This window comes from Amblyomma mixtum, chromosome 3 (assembly GCF_055824585.1).
Source record: "Amblyomma mixtum isolate Tamu chromosome 3, ASM5582458v1, whole genome shotgun sequence".
In the NCBI taxonomy this organism is placed as follows: Eukaryota; Metazoa; Arthropoda; class Arachnida; order Ixodida; family Ixodidae; genus Amblyomma; species Amblyomma mixtum.
The window spans coordinates 315,205,392-315,228,602 of NC_143014.1; the positions used below are offsets into that span (position 1 = coordinate 315,205,392).

Genomic DNA, 23,211 nt, shown 5'->3' on the forward strand with positions numbered 1-23,211 from the left:
CTTATTCTGTGGGAGATATTGTGAACCTACGGCATCACGGCAGGGCGTCCCTCGTAGCTCATTTTCTTAGTTTTGTGGGACCCAGTAACTTCTCTTAGTAAGCTTTCAGCAATGCCGCAAAGTAACTGCTCCGGATAACCGCTCTCCTTCAATTGGGAGACCTGTTGGTCTACGCTCTGAATTATCGAGTGGGGGCAAGATTTTCTTATAGCTGGTTTCAGGCAAGACGTAGCTACAGCTCGCTTTACAATTCTGGAATGACTGATAATTCACAGCGTAGACCAACAGGTCTCCCGATTGAAGGAGAGCGGTTACCCGTAGCAGTTACTTTGCTGTACTGCTTAAAGCTTACTAAGAGAAGTTACTGGGTCCCACAAAACTAAGAAAACAAGCTACGAGGGACGCCCTGCCGTGATGCCGTATGTTCACAATATCTCCCACAGAATAAGGAGGACAGCTAACAAGTACGGAGTCCAGGTGGTTTCTTCAGCTCCCAATAAGCTCATTGGAATGTGTAAAAAGGTCAACGAGAATGAAGACCACAAAAAGAAACCTGGGTGCAACACCAAACACGAAAACACCTATGTAAAGTGTGACGAAAACGTCATTTACAGCATTCCCCTCAGCTGCCAACAAACTTACGCAGGGCAAACGGGAAGGTGCCTTAACAAGAGGCTCCGGGAACACGAAAGATCAAGTGAACAACTTGCAAAGTCCGGTAATCTGGCACCTAATTTCGCACACTGTAAATGCATACCCTTGCTAATAAACACCAAAGTAATAGGTAGGGCTAGAAACTGACGGGAACGAGAAATTATCGAAAATTTTGCAATGCACGTTGCTCCAGATAAGCAATGCGTCAGCTCCCCTTCAGTGATGTTAGGGGGAACAGAATTAACCTACCTCAAGAATAGTAATCTTCGGCTGTTGTAAGCTCGCATAGTTTTTACCTGTTTTTCCTTCATTCTTGTCAGCGCGTGTGTTCCTCCCTCTTCTGTGTATGATATGAAGTCAAATGTGTGTATTTAGTCATGTTTCTTCTGAGATTAAACAGTTGTCCTGTGTGCTTATCCCTTTTCCGTGTTTTTATAGCGCTCACCAATTCCTTCAAGCTTGCAATGTACACGCATTTTTCATGAACTGGTACAAAGCTTTGCAGTCGGGCATTTGTTTTTGCAGTTTTTTTGGAAAAGCAAAATATTTTGTATTGCAAGAAATATTCTCACCTCTGTTGCTTACAACTTACTAGTTGTTCAAGATGTAAACATGCTTTCGGAGCGGCAGATGACTAATTTACTTGGCTCGGTGGACTTACTGCATACAACTGAATGGCGTCTGTCAAATTCGCTTGCTTTAATGACATATTCTGAACTTAATGTTTACTGTTTTCTGCAGAATACGTCCCCGGCTTGTCTACAAATTCATCATGGTCTGTACAGTATCCTTCCTGCTGCTGTGTATGGCCGGGGTGATGAATTCCTCATGAAGACTGAAGACGGCATTTATGTCATAATAAAATCATCCCGACTGATATGCTTTGCCATTTTGGTCGATTGCTTTACAGATTCATGCAGATTACATACAGCAAGGTGTATGTCCGATTTCAGACACTCTGCGGGCTTTTAATAAGCCCAGTGGCCCTGGGAGGTGCACTGATTGGTGGTTGTAGTTCTGGCTTGCCTCATAATGGTGAAGAATGCATTACCTGCAAATATCCTCGAAAGATCCGCCGGCGGATATCCGAGATGGATATCTGTCGGCAGTCTAAATAATTATATTTGTACCTCCGTCGGAGGTCCGTGCGAGAGCCGTTGGACGTCGGCGGATCTCCCACGGATATCCTTATATCCAGTAAAGGACATACCTCGGACGTCCAATGAATGTACACTGGTTGATTGGGCTGGATTTGCACAGTTTATTCGTGACTTTTATTTACGTCATGAACAGCTCCCCAACGTCAGGCTCATGTACGAGTCTGAGACACACCAACATCACACATTTGAATGAAAGGAATAAAACAGGTAGGAAAGAGGCCAAGTAAAAGGGATTAAACACAGAAAAAGAGCGAGTACATTCCAATCCAAACAACGGAGACCTACAGCGGAATTAATGTGCTTAAATGAATTCCTTAATTCATTTTTGAATTATATTTACAAAATTGGCTTTGGAATGCACAAAAAAGCCGTGTATTTAGATAAAAAAAACGCAAAGGAGCGTCAGCATATGTGTTGCACAAGCCTGCTAAGAACAACGGCTAACTTTCAAGTGCAATTTCCTTTTTCGTCGTGCTTCTCTTGACTGATTAAGACCTTTAACGTAAAAGTGCAGCCTTGTTAAGACATAAAAGCGCACAACTGCTGATGTGAAATCATCAGCATGCAATTTGCACCCTATGGCATAGCCAAACTTGGCTTTCACTAGAATCATGACATCGACTATGCTGTCGCTGCAGAGCTCCTCTTGGCTGAAGAAGATTGTAAATATCCCCTCAAGTTTCTTTACTGCTTCAAAAAGCAACTTGGAGGGATACAGCAAGCCTCCCCTATCACAAATTTCTGTGAATTTTGAGACTCTGCTGCTGACATTTGAGTTCTGCAAAAGAAGAGAGCGGCAGTGCTCACATTTGTTGCGAGTAAGAAATTTCCGCGCAACATACCCTGCCATGTAATGAACGAGGCGGTCATCGCTCTTTTCCTCCACGTAAGCCCGGTGCTCAGCTGGAGTACTGTTTAGCCTTTGTTCTACCACCGTCAGATTTCCAGCTTCAACTAACTCATCAAGAGATGCAACGTTCCCTTCCATATCAGATTTATCAGGTGAGTGAAGTAGCGAGACCAAATCTTCATTGGCCTCAGTGTTGCCTGTTTGCATTGCTTTTGCCAAGTTATAGAAAGACAGGCAGTTGACGACAATCAAGAATTGAGATGGCGTTGGGTGGTCGTTGGATCCACACGACTGCCTCACAATACCAAAGAAGTTCTCCAACTTATCTTGACTTAGTCGAGATGTTAATAGGTATTTAAAACCCTCTCCCCCCAAATACTCTAACAAGGCCAAAGTGCTGCACAGTGTCACACGGAGCCCATCTGCCGTCGACTGGCTCAAGAAGCCGCCAACTCCTTTTGCATGTGATTCCCAGCGAGACAAAAACTCGAGGAATTCCTTCAGAGTCTTCACATTTTCGGATCCTGGACGAAGGGCTTTGGCTGGGAACCGAGAAGTCATGATCTTGATCAGCTTGTTGATAGCCCTGAAACAGTGCGAAGTTCATAAATAGGCTAAAGTTATCATTTATCTGCAACGCTTGTAAGGGAAACTAGGAACACAGTTGATATGCACGTTCCTGAAGGCGGTAATTCTGAACAGCGCTCACCCACCACAGTGGTTCATTGGCTACGGTTTTCTGTTGCTCAACATGAAGTGGTATCCAGCGGACCAGCGGCGGTTATATTCTTATGGGGGCACATTGCAAACATCTATGTGCTTATATTGTTGTGTGCAGTTAGGAATCTCAGGTGGACTAAATTATTCCACAATTTTCGATTACGGCGCTCCTCAAAGCCCACTGTGCCACTTCGTGGTGCATAACCCCATCAATCAATCAACGACATTCACAAACACATGGGATCCTCAGTAATGGGCTGTGGTTCGACAAGCATAAGAATGTTTTGCAACGAGCACAGAATATAATTATGCATGAAGTTGAAAGGTTTTCCTATTTTAGACAGAAACATTGCGGTGAAGAAAAGTAAGGACGAGAACATGAACAGACCACATTAAAGAAGAAGCAAAGACAGAATGTCACAATGGTAAAGTGCATCTTTAAAAAATTCACTTGTACTCGCTGCTCACTTGTCCTGAAACGTTAATAGTTATTTCTGCTTACGTGAAAAATGATAACGTTGCATCAATCTTCCCCCACGACGATTCCAACGTGTCTTTGTAGAAATTCAGACCATCCAAAACACGTTCCCCAAACAGCTGAAATGCAAGGGTCACTCGCATTTTCTCAAAGCCATTCGGCTGCAGATGTACCAGCGTGAGGCCGGGCATCGCCTTGAGAGTGATGTTCCCGCTGTCAATTCTGAACGCTTGCCTCAAAGGTTGGATGGAAACCTGAAATTATAGTTGTAAGTAGTAAGAGTTTAATGTATACTCACTCGCTCAGTGCAACTCAACAACATTAATCTGCAGGTTATTATAAGCCATCGACATGAAATCGAATAGCAATTAATAAGGCAATAGTCAGGAACAAACCGAATTTAAGTGACACTTCTTATGAAGACAAAATACTTACCATCCCATTCGGAGTGTTCAGTGGGTGGCTGAGCAATGTATTCCTGACACACTTGATTAAGTGGGGAAAGTCAGACAGAAAATGCAGGTGACGAGCAGGATCTACAGGGTGCTCAGACTTGCAAGTCACCTTTCCTGACTCCACACCAATTCCTAAGATCTTCCACATGCGACGGTTCCATGAGGCTCCATCAGATGTAATAAAATCAACAAGAAGTCCACTGGCTTCAGCAAGTACTGTTGCTTCTATTATTATTTTAGCAAGGAGTTCCGCTTTCGCATTTCCTCGAGTGGCAAAGCAACCAATTATTTGCGTCCACTTCCCAGTAAAGGGGAAGAACATTACCACCATCCCGTGGTCGCAGGGAACGCTCTCTCCTCCTTCGGTAAAAGAGCCCATGTCGACAAATCCCTCAATATGCCCGGACGACGTCACGTTCAGGTGCTCCGACAGTTTGAGTTCATCGACCAAGAGCCCTCCACGCCTGCTAAATGTGCTCATGTGTCTTGTTTTCTGCTTCAGTTGTCTCAGTATTTTAGTGCTGAAGCCAAAGCCACTCTTGTACAGCTTCAAGTAACGCTTCAGTGTGCTCTTGCTCGGAAGTGAGAGAATATTGTGCTTACGCAAATGCTCGTAGAGTTTGGCACTCTTCATCTTCATAAGGATACATTCTAAGATCCAATCTTTTGAGTACACATTACCCTTCGCACTTTTCTTCTTGGCAGCTGAAAAGCACTGTCGGACACAATCTTGCTGTTTCAAAGGCAGGGATGCAATCTGTTCCTGTAAAACTTCTTCAGGCTTTAGGGAGTTCTCCTCCTGCATTTGCTTCAACCGGTCTTTTAACCGCGCACAGCGAGAAAACAGTCTCCTATTTTTTTGTGCTGCTGCTCGGAGTCTAGCAGCACTGGTCCGGGTGCGCTTTCTTATCAATCCCTTCAGCCTTGATTTTCGTGACTGAAGTGCCTTTCTGGTGTACCGGCAGGAGATGCATGCTTGTCCTGCAAAGAGCAAGTGAAACAAAACTTTATTCCGGGAATTGAAATTAGTCTGACTTTATAAAAAGTATGGCACACACCATAGTAAATGACTTTGTAAATTATCATGTGCTTGCGTGCATTTATATTCTTTACGCACAGAACACAAAAAATCATACCTTCAGATTGTTCCTTTCCTGCGCATTTTTTGCTGTAGTATGCCCCATTACGGATGGTGACCTGCTGCTTTAGGCCTTCTGTTAAGTTGGACTTGGGCATCTGGCTCGTTGGCAAGGCACCAAGGCAGACACGATGCGAATCAGTTCTAAAAAGAACGTCCGCTGCTTGTTCACGACTCAGAATGGTTCCCTTTTCGACGATGCTGCCGTAGAGATGCGCCGTGTACTTGACTTCAGGCCCGTCGTGCTCTGTAAATATAACCGCCCTTTCACAGACAACTTCTTCGGACTTGCACATTATGAGCTTGCAGTATACAAATCCATTATGGCCCGGAACGTCCCAGTCAACCACGGATATCCGTGGTAGGTCCGAGTAAGGTCCGAATCTCCAGTGCCAGGCTGGGATGTCCATAGGGCATGCCTACGTATGTCCATATTCGGATATACGCATCGGAGATTCTGTGTATGTACGAGGGACGTTCGTTTTTGGATGGCTGGCGGACATCCGCCGGCGGATGTCCGAGGAGTATCCGTAAACATCCCTCTTGGGATGTGAGCTTACATGGGATATATAATTTGTTTTCCCTCAGACGAACATTTTAAAACAAATTCTATTTTGCCAAAGCCAAAATTCACACAATCACATTTCTACCACCAACTAGTTTAATATTCAGATTGATTAAGATCACTCAACTATGGTGTTGATGTTAAAGAACCAGAATTAAACGAATCGCTTGGCTTTCTGGCGCCAGTGCTCATAATTAACGCCCTTTTATCCTGCAGCACTCCTTCGAGGTATATTCGAGGTAACCGAGGCATGTAGCCATGCATGCTGCCTTCCATAAAACAAACCCTAATAAACTCCTACCAGGGGCCGCGGCCATCGCCGGACGCTCCCTCCTCAGTTTTTTTTCCTCCATGGCCGCGGCAGAGCGGTAAGCCTAAAAGTCAACCCAATCCAATCTATCAGCCAAGCCAATATTTGTGGCGCGATGGTCTCGTTGGTTTTCGTCGCGTGGTGCTCCTTTCGACCTTTACTTTTGCTGCAATGTGCGGTTTGTTCGCTCTGTGGTTGCTTGGCTGTGCTACAAATGTGTTGTGTCATCTACGCGCTCGAAAAGACGTTCGTTTGATTCTGAAGCTCTCGTGAAAAAGCTCCGGTGTCGCCTGACCCCTTGCCGAGACATGCTTTGTTGCTTTGGATGAAAGAAGCGGCCATGGTGTTAACACTTGCGAGGTAAGTAACTGTGCTTGAAAATTACTTTCAGGGTGTTGCTGTGGGATGACTAAACCGCATTAACGCAGCTGTACTCTGTTGCGCTACTTGTTTGCCACGGAGTGGAAATTGCAAGCACTATGCATTAGCTGCCGCAAACGTGTTTCTCGTGTTTGTGAAAAAAAGTTGAGACGGTGTGTAGTTGCATATGGTGTGAATCTTATGGCAATTGCACGTAGGTTCATAATTACGATAAAACAGAATGCACGAAAAGCATAGTGCCAGGATGGTGTTAGTTTTTCAGTGCTTCGCGACTTAGTTTTTCTTACTTTTCTGTTGCCTTTGCAGTGTGGATGTGGCCCGGCTACCGAGTGTATTGGTGCCTACATTAATTATGCCAAGCCGTGGAAAGCACAGGTAGGTTGAAAATGTCATATAAAAGTGCATACTTCCACAGCTTATCAATTTATTTATTAGGCTTGCCAAATGGAAGTCTCCAACCATCCACTCACTACACAGTACTTTGCACTGTGCAGTGGCATTGTTTAGGACAGCTTAACTGTTGTGTTAAATTTGCGAGCTTCAGTCACATTTTTCACTTACTTCCCAATCACTGAGTGCAATGAGCTCTTGCAGTGCTTTGGTATAACTTTGCCAAACATGTTATGCCCACAGGGCTCAATGCTGAGCCAGATAGCAGGACCATATATGGCACCCCTAGAGCCACATGTTCCTGGATTGTGACCAGACCTCTCTTCCTTACTCCTGTGCAGCTGTGGATCAACAAATATGCTGTCAGTGCCCTGATGCGTGATTCATCAGTGAACCCTGTGGGCATTGTAGTTTCGACAGAGATTGTGTTTTGCTGCATCGTTGACAACGTGCTGTATAAGGTGCTCACTCGTACTTTGTTTTCTTGTCCATACAGTGTGGATGTGACTGACCAAAGCTAGCAGCTATATAGTACCTGCAGCTTACAGCAGCAACCTTCAGGTAAGTTTGAACTACAGTGCAAGTTTGACCCTGTCACATAATGGATACTTTCCTTCTGTTTGCTCTGTGCAGCGGAGGGTATCTAGCTATACTGCAGTGTACTTGTACAATAATGGATAAAAATTTGTGGGATGAGGGTTCTTTGTGAAACATTTTCTCTGTGCTGTTAGCCAGAGCAATTTAATCAAAAGCCTAGAACCAGGAGGGGACATGGATATTCGAACTTATTGAACAAATTTCAGCTGACTGCCTGGTGAGGCAATGCAAAAATAAATATTTTCGGAAAATCGACATCCAGCAAACTTTTCTCTATGAGTGTACCTTGTGCCCAACCTAAGTCATTAGCTAGCTTGCAACGATGTGGTAAGGATCCCTACTCTTGCACTTGAATTTTTTTGACCATCAGTGTGGTAGTGACTGCCTGTGGGAGTAGCTGTGGTGTCTTGCAATGTAAAAGACAAAAGAGCTACTACTGGGGCGAGTTGGAAATACATACTTGAAGGAATTGGTGAGCGCTATAGAAACACTGAAAAGGGACAAACGCACAGGACGAAGCGCTTTATAACTACTGTTTAATCTCAGAAGAAACATGACTATATACACACATTTGATGACAAGAATGAAGGAAAAACAGGTAAAAACTACGCGCGCTTACAACAGTCGAAGATTACTGTTCTTGAGGGAGGTTAATTCTGTTCCCCCTAACATCACTGAAGGGGAGCTGACGCATTGCTTATCTGGTTTGGTTTGGAGCAATGTGCATTGCAAAAGCTTTGATAATTTCTCGTTCCCGTCTGTTTCTAGCCCTACCTTGGTGTTTTTTAGCAAGGGTATGCATTTACAGTGTGTGAAATGAGGTGCCAGATTCCCGGACTTTGCAAGTTGTTCACTTGATCTTTCATGTTCCCGGAGCCTCTTGTTAAGGCATCTTCCCGTTTGCCCTGCGTAAGTTTGTTGGCAGCTGAGCGGAATGCTGTAAATGATGTTTTCGTCACACTTTACATAGGTGTTTTCGTGTTTGGTGTTGCACCCAGGTTTCTTTTTGTGGTCTTCATTCTCTTTGACCTTTTTACACATTCCAATGAGCTTATTGGCAGCTGAAAAAACCACCTGGACTCCGTACTTGTTAGCTGTCCTCATTATTCTGTGGGAGTTATTGTGAACATACGGCATCACGGCAGGGCGTCCCTCGTAGCTCATTTTCTTAGTTTTGTGGGACCCAGTAACTTCTCTTAGTAAGCTTTCAGCAATGCCGCAAAGTAACTGCTCTGGATAACCGCTCTCCTTCAATTGGGAGACCTGTTGGTTTACGCTGTGAATTATCGAGTGGGGGCAAGATTTTTTTATAGCTGGTTTCAGGCAAGACGTAGCTACAGCTCGCTTTACAATTCTGGAATGACTGATAATTCACAGCGTAGACCAACAGGTCTCCCGATTGAAGGAGAGCGGTTACCCATAGCAGTTACTTTGCTGTACTGCTGAAAGCTTACTAAGAGAAGTTACTGGGTCCCACAAAACTAAGAAAATGAGCTACGAGGGACGCCCTGCCGTGATGCTGTATGTTCACAATATCTCCCACAGAATAAGGAGGACAGCTAACAAGTACGGAGTCCAGGTGGTTTTTTCAGCTGCCAATAAGCTCATTGGAATGTGTAAAAAGATCAACGAGAATGAAGACCACAAAAAGAAACCTGGGTGCAACATCAAACACGAAAACACCTATGTAAAGTGTGACGAAAACATCATTTACAGCATTCCGCTCAGCTGCCAACTAACTTACTTAGGGCAAACAGGAAGATGCCTTACGAGGCTCCGGGAACACAAAAGATCATGCGAACAACTTGTGAAATCCGGGAATCTGGCACCTCATTTCGCACACTGTAAATGCATACCCTTACTAAAAAACACCAAGGTAATAGGTAGGGCTAGAAACTGACGGGAACGAGAAATTATCGAAAATTTTGCAATGCACGTTGCTCCAGATAAGCAATGCGTCAGCTCCCCTTCAGTGATGTTAGGGGGAACAGAATTAACCTACCTCAAGAATAGTAATCTTAGGCTGTTGTAAGCTCGCATAGTTTTTACCTGTTTTTCCTTCATTCTTGTCAGTGCGTGTGTTCCTCCCTCTTCTGTGTATGATATGAAGTCAAATGTGTGTATTTAGTCATGTTTCTTCTGAGATTAAACAGTTGTCCTGTGTGTTCATCCCTTTTCCGTGTTTTTATAGCGCTCACCAATTCCTTCAAGCTTGCAATGTATACGCATTTTTCATGAACTGGTACAAAGCTTTGCAGTGGGGCATTTGTTTTTGCAGTTTTTTTGGAAAAGCAAAATATTTTGTATTGCAAGAAATATTCTCACCTCTGTTGCTTACAACTTACTAGTTGTTCAAGATGTAAACATGCTTTCGGAGCTGCAGATGACTAATTTACTTGGCACGGTGGAGTTACTGCATACAACTGAATGGTGTCTGTCAAATTCGCTTGCTTTAATTACATATTCTGAACTTAATGTTTACTGTTTTCTGCAGAAGACGTCCCCGGCTTGTCTACAAATTCATCATATTCTGTACAGTATCCTTCCTGCTGCTGTGTATGGCCGGCTTGATGAATTCCTCATGAAGACTGAAGACGGCATTCATGTCATAATAAAATCATCCCGACTGATATGCTTTGCCATTTTGGTCGATTGCTTTACAGATTCATGCAGATTACATACAGCAAGGTGTATGTCCGATTTCAGACACTGCGGGCTTTTAATAAGCCCAGTGGCCCTGGGAGGTGCACCGATTGGTGGTTGTAGTTCTGGCTTGCCTCATAATGGTGAAGAATGCATTACCTGCAAATATCCTCAAAAGATCCGCCGGCGGATATCCGAGATGGATATCTGTCGGCAGTCTAAATAATTATATTTGTACCTCCGTCGGAGGTCCGTGCGAGAGCCGTTGGACGTCGGCGGATCTCCCACGGATATCCGTATATCCAGTAAAGGACATACCTCGGACGTCCAGTGAATGTACACTGGTTGATTGGGGTTGTGTGAACTCCAGTACACCGAAGGCACATCGAGAGAGCGAAGGCCTAACACAGAGGTTGCCTCAAACAGTTGCGGTTCAAGTGCGTCGCCTTGCAAATATGGCGTGTCAAGTGAAGCGAGTTCCTTTACAGCGTCATTGTGACTGTTTTGTTCAGTACAAGGCCTCTTGGGATCAGCAGAACACACCGTAGGGCTCTTCCGCTTTCTTGGCGCCCGAGGCGTCGGCGTCTTCTTCGATAAATAGCCCGGCGTGTTTGGTAGGAGCGTAGGTACGGCATCCGGCAGCAACTCTGGCTTTCCTCGCGGAATGCGTACCTCTTTCCCCTCTATAATGTGGACGTAATCCCGTAGGATACAAGAAGGATCGAAATGACGCTCGCAGACCGAGCAACTTTCATCAAGGACCTTATCTTTTCGATGCAGGTTTCGTTCCCAAACCTTTCTTTTTCCTTCATCTTTCGGCACGGCGAAGAGGGAAGGCTGCTCGCCTTGGGCCCACTTGTAGCCGGTGTCGCACCCCGGCGCAAAGCAATGACGTTGCCGTCGGCGATTAGGCATTGGCTCTCACTCGCGAACACCGCAGCAAAACATCACACCGCTAGCACTGCCCGTGCGGCCGAAACACCCCGTTTCTTCACAAGCAAGGTGGAGCTCAAGAAGCACGCTGCAACCCGCCGCAACACACGGAGAACGCGTCCGTACAGCCGGTGCGACTGCAGCGCCACCACATACATCCGGGACCTGTCTACACTGCCGGCTTCACGACGGTGCGTGGCGCGCTCCGCCGCCTGAACACACTGCCCCTAATCTAGTACACTGTAACAGCGTGTTGTAGCACTGCCAGGGAGTCCTTGGAACGCCATCGCCCGTTCGCCGCGCTGCCTTGCCCTTTGAACGCAACGCTTTTTGAGGACACTAATCCTCTGTCATCTTGGAGGACGCCTGAATCGCACCGCACAGGAAGGGGGGAAGTGGGAGTGAAGGGTCCATAATGAAGAAAATGAAAATCGTATTTGAGGAAAGGAAATTACGCAGTCACTGTCTCACACTCGCTCCTCGCGTATTTGCAATTGTGGCTCTCCAGGGATCCGTGAAATCGCTCACACCTAGAGTACTGTTGCTTCCGCAACAAAAAGCGGCCAAAAGTAGGCGTTCTCGGGGCGCATGTGGCGTGAAATTTGAATCGCCAAAAGTGGCGTACTATGTGACGCCCCTACGCAGTGCTGCCAACCTTAGGGATTTTTCCCTAGATCTAGAGAATTTCGTCGTTGTTTAAGGGAAAAGGAATTTTCTGTATAATCTAGGCAAAGTTCACTTGCTCGGAAAGTTCTTTTTCTTCTCTCTCAAATTGGAAAGACAGTTCATGATAAGATTGAAGACTCCATCTGAAGCCGCAAAAAAATATTGTAAAATAGTGCAAATAAACGTTTTCCACCACCACCACAAGCTTTTCGTTGTTTTTTCTCTACAACTGACGGAGGCCCGCACAACACCGCCGCCCGCTCGAGTAAAACCTGTTTCACATGCAAGTGAAAACGGCTGCGGTGCAAAAGCTGTTTAGAGCCATCGCGGCGGCTCCAGCAGTCAGAGCGACGATGTTCCAAAAGTTATAAAATTTTCGCCGCGTTGCACTGCTCAATTTTCAGTCGCTTGCATGCATGTGCACTAGCCTTTACGCGGACGTAGTCGGACGTGTACGATCCCTGACGTGGCCAGTGGCACCCGCTGCTTTGTTCTGGCGCGCCACCGCGCCGTCCCTCAACACGCGCGCCGCTTCCTCACGCTGTATTTAAAGCTCGCTGCACGACGTGAAATTCCTATTTAGTAAGCATATCTGTATGTTTTTTTTTTATAACTAGGAAAGAACAAGGGCGCTATTTTTTCTATAAAGGAGCGCCGTGTTTAAAATCTTAGCTAGTCTAACGAGGGGAACAATTCCCAGTTGACTCGCCGTGGTGGCTCAGTGGTTATGGCGCTCGGCTGCTGACCCGAAAGACGAGGCTTCGATCCCGACCTCGGCGGTCGAATTTCGTTGGTGGTGGTGGTGGAAAACATTTATTTTGAGGCGAAATTCTAGAGGCCCGTGTGCTGCGCTATGTGAGTGCACGTCAAAGAGCACCAGGTGATCAAAATTTCCGGAGCCCTCCACTATTTCATCCCTCATAGCCTGGGTCGCTTTGGGATGTTAGACGCCCCAAAACCATAAACCATGATTAGCAGTTCCACCACGACGAATAAAGTGAGTTGAGGTCACATGAGGTATACAAAAGCTGTAACAATCACTGCTTCATTTTTTTGTAATTGAGTCTGTTACGCCAGCCAACCTCTACAGCAATTCCAGCAAACGAACAAACAGCTTTAATATCGCAGTTTCCGTAGACTCCTCAAGCGACCTCCAGGCATTTTGTACATGGTATCCTCTGACTGAAGCCTGAACCGACAAAATATGGGGGAAAAAATTCAGTTCATTCCACATGGCGATGCATGTTTAATACCTTGCGTACAGTGGGAAAAAAAACACATGCACGATATAGAGCCTTTAATTTGTAATTTCTAAAGAACGCTACGGTTTATCTGGTAGCTTCAAGTCGAAGTTCTTCATTTTAGAGCCTTCATTTCAAATTTACAGGTAATTTGCTTAAAAACGTCTCGTAAAAGGGTAGCTGCATGATAAAAGGTGCTACTGAACTACGCACAAATATGCAATTTTTCAAAATTGAACAATATTTTTGATATCTAGGGAAATCTAGGGAATTTTTGGTTGCAAATTGGGTGAGAAGCGGCTCTGGAGGCTGGCAGCCCTGCCACTTCGTGACCGGAAAGATGGGCGGAGTTAACGCGCGGCGCGAAATTTGAAAGTCAGAAAAGAATACCGAGGTGAAACGATAGGGGCTTTGAAGTTAATCGAAAGCTAATGAATAATAAAAAATTATAGAAATGCCAGTAGTAAATCAAGATGAAATAAGGTGATTTGAGTGAATTAAGATGAATTATTATAAATTAAGTTGGATTAATGTGTGTATAGTGTGACTTAATAATACAATGTAATGATTTAAAGGTGAATAAAGTAAATCAATTGTGAAAGAAGTGTGGAATAAATGATACAAATCCGAATAAATGACATAGGTGATAAATGAATTATTTGTGAAATAATTGTGTAAAATTGTGAGTTAAGTGAATTATGTGTAAATAAATAAATGTGAATTAAATGCGAATTAATTCCAAATGTAATCTGCATTAACTGTGGTTTAAGGTGGAATATGTGGTTCGGTTGTCAGACGCATCGTCACAATCGACATAGAGGCAAAGCGAGCAATTACAGGCGGCGAGGAGGCGTTAGTGCTTTCGCATTACTCCTGTGCGGTTTCCACAGTGCCCTCTAACGTTTTCAGAAGTGTACTCGGAATTGTTTGTGTGAACTTGACTTACACTACACTTGAGGCACCTCATACTTCAAGCTTAGAGGCTTAATTGCTTTGATGCACTTATTTTTGTTTTATTCATTGTGTTGAAGTGAAAGAGAAAAATGATATTGAATGTTCAATATCCAGCGATGAATTAACCTTACATGACACGTGCGTCGCAATAAGTCGTTTGAATGAACTGTCAAGTTCGATTAGGATTCGCTTTGCTGCAGCATGGAAACGTTTAATAGCGATTTTACTCGATCCCGATCGAGTCGACTGCGATCCGAGCTTCGCGATCGCGCATGTCAATCGTGATCATAAGTTAATGGTTGTGTGCAAGGTCATGCTGAGTCATCATCATCTTCAGCCTGACTACGCCCACTGCAGGGCAAAGGCCTCTCCCAAGTCTCTCCAGTTAACCCTGCCCTTTGCCAGTTGCGGCCAACCAATGCCCGCAAACTTCTTAATCTCATCCGTGTAGCATCTCACTGCAAAGAAATGCTTGTAATGCAAGCGTATTTTTGTTTGTAATTAATGCCGGGGCATCTGCCATCATCATTACTCGCTTTCGCCTTACCGTAACTTGTTACAGCAGGGACGGTATGCTAAAACGTCATCTAGCGTGCGCAGCTCTAATCGTAAAGTTCGGCGTCCGGTCACACGGTAACAATATGCTATAACTCTCTATTGCAACCCTACCCCTATCCTTTCTATCGCTCCCCCGTTTCTTTCCCTCTCCCTGTCCTTTTATTCCCGCTAGCCACAACTCAGGTGCTTCAGGTTTCGATGGCAGATGCCACGGCTAGCAACGTCTGTTCGTTCCATGTTTATTTTTATTTTTCATTTTTCTTACCAATAAATAGCCCCGAACAACAACAACAGTTAATGCTGCAGCTATCAACACCGACCAATTAATAGCAGCAGAGTGAAATAAAGGGCAAGAAGTAACGCACACGATGAGGATGATGCGAGAGCAACATTATCCTCGACGTGTTTGTGTTACTTCTTGGTCTTCATTTCTCTCGGCTGCTGTGTTTAACTAATCGCGTACTAAGAGCTCAGCAGTCCACCTTATCAACAGAGACCTCGTACTATCGGATAGGCTAACATTTCTGCAATTCTACCGTCCCATTTACAATGCTGATATGTCAGTCAATCGAGCTTTAATTGCGTCGCACATGTGCAAAAGCAAGGCAGGGACAAATTTACACTTTTCTAATATGGCACACAGCTGTTTACAATGATCGCATATGATGATCTACACAAGCAGTCTGCATTGGACTCGCCATTCATGCGTTTTACTACGTAGTCTAACCTCGATTCAGAGGAAAACAGTCGTTATGCAGATGTCTGTGAGCTTGCACTATATTTTGTAAGAAAAGTATGGAGGAATAAAAAGCATGGAATGAGTGTATCACTGATTCGAATCTACAAAGCCTACAATAGAGCACGAACTACACTATGTCACAGCAATAATAAGCAAATAAAAATTTTTGAAATCATAGCTAAAAGTTTCAGATAAGTTAATCATAGCACTGAACTAATTGTTTAATAAGTGAACAAGAAAATATCTGAAGTTGGTTGCTAGAGATAAGACTGATTCCAGAGCGGCGGTTCTCCGTGGACCGCGCGTTGACGATGTCGGCCACCGTAACTTTGTTCTCTCGACGTGGCTGTCCTCAGAATGCTTTTCTCAGACAATGAGTGGAGTTAGCTTGCGGTACTCTCTTTTTGATCAGCCCCGTAGTGGGTCTGTGCCATTTTATTTGAGGTCAACCAACCAACGAAAAGACCTTTTTTATACGAGGACACCAATGTATAAATTTATACCCTCCAGTCACATGGCACGTATAGCAGCCATTTACAAAGTGAACACCTACCAAGACAAGACTTGTCAGTTCACTAAATAGAAACAAGAACCAAAACCACGTATAGAGCATACAGGGTGTTTCATCTAATGATTGGCAGCATTTTTAAAAATAGGCCTTTTGTGTTAGAAGAGCACTTTTTTGGCACAGCATTGTCAGCGGTGTACTACATCAGAATACAGCTAAGATGTGCTAACTAGCAGGGTGGTTACTAATACTCAACAGTTAACTTTTTAACTTTTTCTTCCCTTTTTGAAGCCCGTTCTAAGATATGGTGGGTTCCATAATTACTGACAGGTGTGTAGCCCACCGTTCACACAATTTTAATAGAATGTCAAAAACACAATTACTATCGGCGCAGTGGCCCAACAAATTTTCGGCTATTTCGAATAAAGGCCCCTGGACACAGGGCCTTCATTTCATTGAACCAGCCGATGCTTTAGCAAAGGCAGCCCTGAGTGCTCCAATCGCTGACCCTCTTCCAACCCGAGCGTTCATCACGGCGGCACGGGTTCGTACATACACATTAATGTCAGAATTTGGCGCATCAGCGCACACTTCCTTGAATGATTTTCAGCACCTTCGGTTCCCTTGGAGCAATGCTTGGCGATTTCGCAAACTTTAAGTTTCCTGTACGCGACCATGTTGTCGTGTGCCAAAACTAGATTTTTACCGCTACACACCTGGTCTCGCAATCTCCACATTGTGACCATATTTTGCAGAGCCAGAAACAGCAGATCATTTTTGTTATGACATAGCTACTCATCGCTAAGGAGGAGTCTGTTAAAAGTTCTCTTCGAAAAACATAGTTTGCGCCTGTCTTCGGTGGTTATTCTGTTCCTTGGCGCTTCTACGTTTGGACGTACCAACGGGAATGCTTGCTCCGCAGTTCAAAATTTTTCTCTAGAATCAGTGTTCCATCACAAGCTTTCGTTATGCTATTATTACTATTCATGTTCTTCTTTCCTTTTGTTCCTTACCTCTAGAAATTTAATGAAGTGCAACATTTATTTTAGGTGCTCAAATTTTGTATATCGACCTCTGCCGCATGCAATCAACAAAACTGGTAGTCACCGCTTGGTCATGGTCAATCCCCCTTATAAGTACGCGCAATTTTATTTGGCTAATGACACCAACAGTATACGAACGAGTATGTTGGCAGCTATTTCTACCGGATGTATAAGTGAGCACTTTCGAAATTTCCTATAAATAGGGGGTTTCAATAGAAAGACCTTTTGAGAAACGTGCTAATAATCAAGCTAATTGGTTATTTAATAAACTAGCACTCCGTAACTAAACGTTGAAGTAACAGTCGGGTGGCTCGTGTCATTGGCGAGCTCGTAGCCTCAGAATGAACGATGCCATTTCAGGATATAGAACAAAAAAAATTGGCCGTGGCTTAGCTAAGGTTAAGCCTGGATATCTCGAAGCGAAAAGCTGCGGCGATGCTCGGCGTTTAGCTTGAGGTTATACTTACGGTTACACTGAGGGTATAGCTTTATGGCCTTTCCGAAACGTACTGTCTTAGACATACAAAGTTTGTACGACACGTTACACAAGGCTATTAAAATCTCTTTATTCTTGTACAATGGACACATTGCCTTGCACTGCACACACACTACATGTACTTCGGCGATGCTCACAACCTCCACGTTGCCGTAGTCAATGAACGTCACCTCGGCCAAAGTGTCATCGCTGCGCGGCCAGGCGGACACCACGGCGCGGTACCACACATTGTCCGTGAAACCCTCGAAACATGGCGTTACCAGTGGTATCTGGCTCTGCTGCAAAAAGCCAGGCTTCGCAGCGTCGGCTCGAGGCCTTCGAGGTAGTGTCTAATGCGTTAATTTAATTTGTAGTTCCTCTGGACGTATAGCTTCAGCCAGTGGATCTTGGACGCAACGTGCGTTAACATAGCCTTAACACAGCCTTGGCATATTAACAAATTAAAATTCCGTTAAGACTAATAATCCAATTTCCATAACACTAATTGATAACAATGTTGGTGCTGGTCCAGGAGTGACGCCACTGGCTTTCTTCGGGGTAGCGGCGTTCCCTTTCCAGTCCTCGTGTACCGGCGCCACAGGGGCATGCCGCGAGGCATGCTTCCCGTGTAACAGCGGATTCGAGGGCGGTCTCGTCGCAGACTCCGTACGCGCACAGTGGACGTAGGCTTTGCCGCTGCCGATATCCGCTGCGCATATCAAGTAAGAAACATAAACAACGTAGCAAATACACGTGCAATGCGCGCTATTAATGCGTTGGCATTAGAGGGGTCTGTGCAGGCGGAAATGGCGACCGCCATCTGTGAGTAGCCCACCCGCCACGGTGGCAACCTGCCCACTGGACTATTAACAGAATTACTGTACTGCATTTGGTATGACGAACCATACTATGGCACCTCTGATATAACGATATTTCGTGGGTTAACCTCAGATATACAGAACCTTAGTATGTCACCTTGAATATAAAATCCTTTCGTGTGTTAACCTCGGATATAACGAACTATCATGTGTCAACCTCAGATATAATGATTTAACACATTCAAACGATCCATTGAGGGTCGCCTAAGATTTCTCTTCTTCATCTTGTCCCGGTAGATAAGGCCCCCATCGAAGAGCCGTACAAAGGCCTTTGTAACTGCTTCACTCATAGGCTGCGCCATTTCCAAACAGACAAAAGGCACGTGCTTATGAGAAACCCACACTGCTGCAAGTGCCTCGCCGGCTTGCAGCTTGTCAAGCCAGAAGTACTGGAGCACACACAAAAGGAGGCAAAGCACAGGAGGTTCGCTGCTATATTCATCTGCTCTGCTTGCATGGCAGTTATGCTGACTCTTTAGCAGTCAGCACTTGAGATGGTAGCATCAAGAATTGTCACTAAAGCAAGGTCCAGGAAAATAAACGACAGTAAAACCTTGATAATTCCAAGAATCTTAATTCGAAATCCTCGATAATTTTCATCATCATCATCATCATTTATTTTACCCTTAAAGGCCTCTGTTGAGGCATTACATAAGGGGGGGGGGACAAAGCAAAGAACTGCTGTGCTGTACCTTCTCATGCAAATTAGACTGGCTAATTCGAGGCGGTGGCCCACACAAGCCCAGTGAATTCAAAGATCTGGGATGCTATGAGGGAAAGTCCAATCCCACTTTGGCCCCAAACCGGTGAAGCAACGACCCCCACAAGCCGCCAGGTGACGCAGCAAAGCAATGCCGATCAAATGCCAATGCTTGGTATGTGAAGCACCCCAGCCCCAGTAATAGGGGATATTCAAAATTCCGCAAGTGCGCTTTCCCGCATATCAATGTTGCCCCCAACAAGATGGCGGACCATGCGTTTCCAGCTGAAACAAAGCAAGAAAGACTGGTTTTTTGTTTGATTCTTCCAAAATACGTTTCTTACATTCTATCCACACCTTTAGCGCCTGTCCTGAAGCCCATGTAGTTCCTTTATAGCGAAGTCGGCCATCTTCTTAGGGGCAACATTGTTATGCGGGAAAGCGAACTTGCGGAATTTTGAATATCCCCTATCCCAGCACAAGCGTGCCAGTGCTTGTCCCGCGAAAGGTAGCCTGCGTGCAACACTGCCTTGAGCTGTTTCCTTCAGTGGAGTTCAGTGGTTAGTGGATTAGGTTACCGGCATCTCCTAAGTGCCGTCGACCTTTCTTCAGAAAAACAACTATCCGAAACTGGGGGGGGGGGGGGGGGGGGGGGGGTTGACCTATAAGTGTAGCTGACCTATCTGCAGTGTCCAAGGCAGTTCTGGACGAACGGCAGGGAGTAAGTGCCCCGGGCCGGCGCCATTTCCCACAAGGATGCATGGGGCTTCAGGCATAAAAAAAACGTAAATTCGTATGTAAATTGTTCTGCTAAAGAAAACTGGAATTACGTGCGCTTTACATGGCTTGTTCACGCTGACAGTTGCTTCCTCGAACCAGAGGTAAGTATCGCAAGAGTAAACTCCGATAATCTCCAAGGCATGTGTCGTGCCGAAAACTGTAACTACAGGACCGTTTGCAGTTTTTTTTTTTTTGCCGCTAGACAACTGGGCCACACGGGTCTGGAAGGCAGGGTGGAGGACTGTTTGCTTGCTTTTGACCTCAACTGGCTTCAAACTGCTGTCCCTGTGATCGCATCATTACGTGTTTATTGAATTGAGTTGGATGCGTGCCGCGACAAAACAGGGTCCAGCAGGGCCCCAAAGCGAGAGGAGGAGGGGTTGAATGCATAGACTTATATTTGGAGTAATCTTTTTTTTTTCTTTTGCCAGCAAGGGCTACAAATAGGGGGGGGGGGTAGGCTTTTATGAGGCAGTATGCAGTAATTACAAAGTTCACCCAGTAAAGGGTAGCGCGTTCCCACAACAAAAGAGTATTTCAGCTCAGTCCCATCTTTTTTACCATGTTTGGTTAATTCAAAAACCCAATTAATTGAAATATTTATCGCAGTCCCAATGACTTTGAATCAACGATGTCTATCTTTTCATGTTCAGCGTACAAGTTTTTAAATGTCCATCAGCACTGGTGTTTTCATCACAGTGCTTCTGGGTGATCACCTGTTAAAACTCATTTTGCGTGTTCGTCACCGTAGCTATCTTTCAAACATAAAGTACAAAGGTGGCGCTGCTGATGAAGGCTGTCTGCATGGAGGATAGCTGCCACTATGCGAGTGAGAAGACAGCAAAGCCAAACACCAATGAGACTGCATGTGGTCTCCTGAGCTGCCATGTAGTGCAGCTGCATTGGCCACAATAATGAAAAAAAGCTACTTCATGCAGTCCGCCCTAAATTTGCTAACCCAGAGCAATATCTGCTAGCACAGTTTTGTTTACACAAGGAGGATATGTAAGCCCATGTTTCAAAGGCATCTGCAAGTATCGAACATCTTTTCAGTGCCCTGCCGATGTGAATGACATTTCAACTGAATGCCTCTGTAAAACCTTGCGCAACAGGATGATCAGACTTTGAGAAAGATGCAACCAAACTGAACCACAAGTGAGGAGACATGGACAGCACTGTCTCTTCCCACAGTTTTTTTCAGCTGGATCTGAAAAACACTCTTTTTATGACTCACCATAAAGATATTTTCGGTGTACTGTGTTTGAACGGGAAGACAGGCACCATTCATAACCCATGGGCATGCCACTTCTCTGTCCCATGAGATCGTTTCCCAAACCGAGCAGGCCTTGCAGTAATCTCTAAGTGCACAAAAGCCAAAATGATGTTGCTAGCCAGTGGTGGTTTTTTTTTCATTCTTTGTTCATGTGACATGCCCTCTTCATGGTCTCCATGTGAAAAGCGAGAACTAAGCGTGTGCGGATATTCGAAATTTTGAACATGAACTTCAAATATGGACCTATTTGGTTTATGTTCTCCGGGTGATCGCTGCAATCAATCGCATGGAACATGACACAGAGGGCACTGGAAAACTGAGCCAAAGACGCGCAGCAAAAAAATCAGCGAAAGCTCCAATTAATTAATTACACACATGTCGTTGTTTAGTATACGACCGCGGCTTCGAATCCAGAGTGCTCTTGATGCTGCTACATACCTGATTCAGCTCTAGTCGAGTAATCCAAAGAACAAAAGCTAACAAAGCAAGCTACATGAATGATTACAAGCATCAGCGGAGTCCATTTTCAACGCGATCGTGCCTTCTGTGTAGGCCAACTCAATGGGAATGGAGAGCGCAACATTATCTCGAATGGCAATGACGAACAAACATTCAAGCCCTGGTCAGCACCCGCTGACTCCGTTTAAATTCAAGATGCCTGGAGGAAGAAGACGAAAACGGCTTTGTTGAACTGAAGAACGGCAAGAAGGTGCCCGTTGTGAACGCGCGACCCGAAGCCGGAATGCACAGGATGCCTGTCTCGGAAGGGAAAGTAGGGCCGCAAAGAATTTCAGTGCTGCGAGACACAGGAAGCAGCGCGGTCATCATAAAGCGAGGCTTGGTGCGAGATAAGGATCTCACTGGAACGAAGAGCCTTGTGCGGCTAGTAGACGGCTCCTTTAAGCGCTTACCGGAAGCCAGAGTGCAGGTGCAGACTCCGTACTACAGCGGAAAACTGACTGCATTGTGCATGGAATGCCCCATATACGACCTTATACTGGGTAACATCAAGGGGGCAAAATTTCCCACGGACCCAGACGGTCGCCGCGAGGGTGAAAAATCCGAATCCTGCACATCAGAGCGTCGCAGTGATCGACAGGAAAAAAAGCGGCGAAGGAAGCGCGAGCGAGCTAGCGCAAGAAAGGAGGAAATAAAAGAATCACGCAAGAAGGAAGAACGGCAAAATGTAGCGCAGGAACGTTCCGCGCAAGAGAAACCCTTTTCACAAAAAACAGGCGGGAACGAAGTAAGCAGCTGTGAGAAGCTGGCGGATAAGCCAGTAAGTGGCCGCAACGGAGCACGAATGCCGAAGGAAGGAAGGAAAAGCGAAAGAAGGACACGCGGAAACAACGTGTCTAGAATTTCTGATAAGTTCAGCGCAAGACACACTCTGAAAATGATTCTCGTGCTGATCGGCACATTGCTTCGGCTGTTTTCCTGCCGCACTGTCGAATTCGGGAAGGTGACCAAGAGTGTGTTCACACCGGTTCTTATCGTGAGCCTCTGCGTTGTGATGCAAGTGCCTTGGAACCTGTCGATTTTCTTGTTCGCAGGTGCATGCCGCCCCGAAACCTTTTTGTACGCGTGCGATATGAAAGAATTTCTCAGGACGGAAAGGGCAGAGGCAAACATTGACAGAGCGAAGGAGTCGCGTAAGGAAGAGAACCACGAGTGCGGCCGATAGCTTGAGCGAAACAGTTCAGTTCCGAACCTACTGTGTAGGCCGAACGGGGAAGTATAAGCGAAAGTATGCCTCATACTTGTGTGCCTCCTGTTTGCAATGTTGTGTTAATGTACTGCCCAATCGCGGTGTGTTTTTATGTGCATTGTGAACATTGAATTGAGTTTCGTATGTGGAAATATTATTGTATTGATGTATGTATTTTGGCCTTCGCCATTGACTGTGAGCGCATGCATGTGCGCGCGAATTGCACCGCCGAAATGCGGCTTGTTTTGATGTGAAGTTTTGAAGGGCAACCTGTCTATTGCACTGTGTTATGTATTTGAAAGCATCAAGGTATTGATGTGTGTACTTCGGCATTCACCCTTGACTTTGTGAGCGCATGCATGTGCGCGCAAATTTTGTGATTTGTGAATATTGTTGCACAATATTCTTAAAGGA

At 45.2% G+C, this 23,211-nt stretch overlaps 1 protein-coding gene and 1 long non-coding RNA gene across 2 annotated transcripts; one reads left to right on the plus strand and one right to left on the minus strand.

Moving 5' to 3' along the window:
- Positions 1-3,882: 3,882 nt before the first annotated feature.
- On the minus strand, positions 3,883-11,274 carry LOC149355666 (uncharacterized). The gene is made up of 4 exons (XM_089583974.1): positions 10,698-11,274; positions 5,454-5,792; positions 4,298-5,298; positions 3,883-4,116 (listed from the first exon to the last, which is right to left on the minus strand). Exons 1-4 carry the CDS (start codon positions 11,254-11,256, stop codon positions 3,883-3,885), a joined length of 2,133 nt encoding a protein of 710 aa, XP_089440100.1. The 5' UTR covers positions 11,257-11,274.
- Positions 6,380-10,221, plus strand: LOC149355667 (uncharacterized). The gene is made up of 4 exons (XR_016291554.1): positions 6,380-6,690; positions 7,018-7,086; positions 7,598-7,662; positions 10,193-10,221. It is a non-coding gene; the product is annotated as an uncharacterized LOC149355667 (long non-coding RNA).
- Positions 11,275-23,211: the final 11,937 nt, after the last annotated feature.

Excerpts from the sequence above, each read along its gene's own strand:
- LOC149355666 (XM_089583974.1), bottom strand. The coding sequence starts at position 11,256 with ATGCCTAATCGCCGACGGCAACGTCATTGCTTTGCGCCGGGGTGCGAC. Across the intron at positions 5,793-10,697 it reads GGTGTACTGGAGTTCACACA|ACGTTCCGGGCCATAATGGA; the intron begins ACCCCAATCAAC and ends TGGTTGACTGGG. Across the intron at positions 4,117-4,297 it reads TGAACACTCCGAATGGGATG|GTTTCCATCCAACCTTTGAG; the intron begins GTAAGTATTTTG and ends CTATAATTTCAG.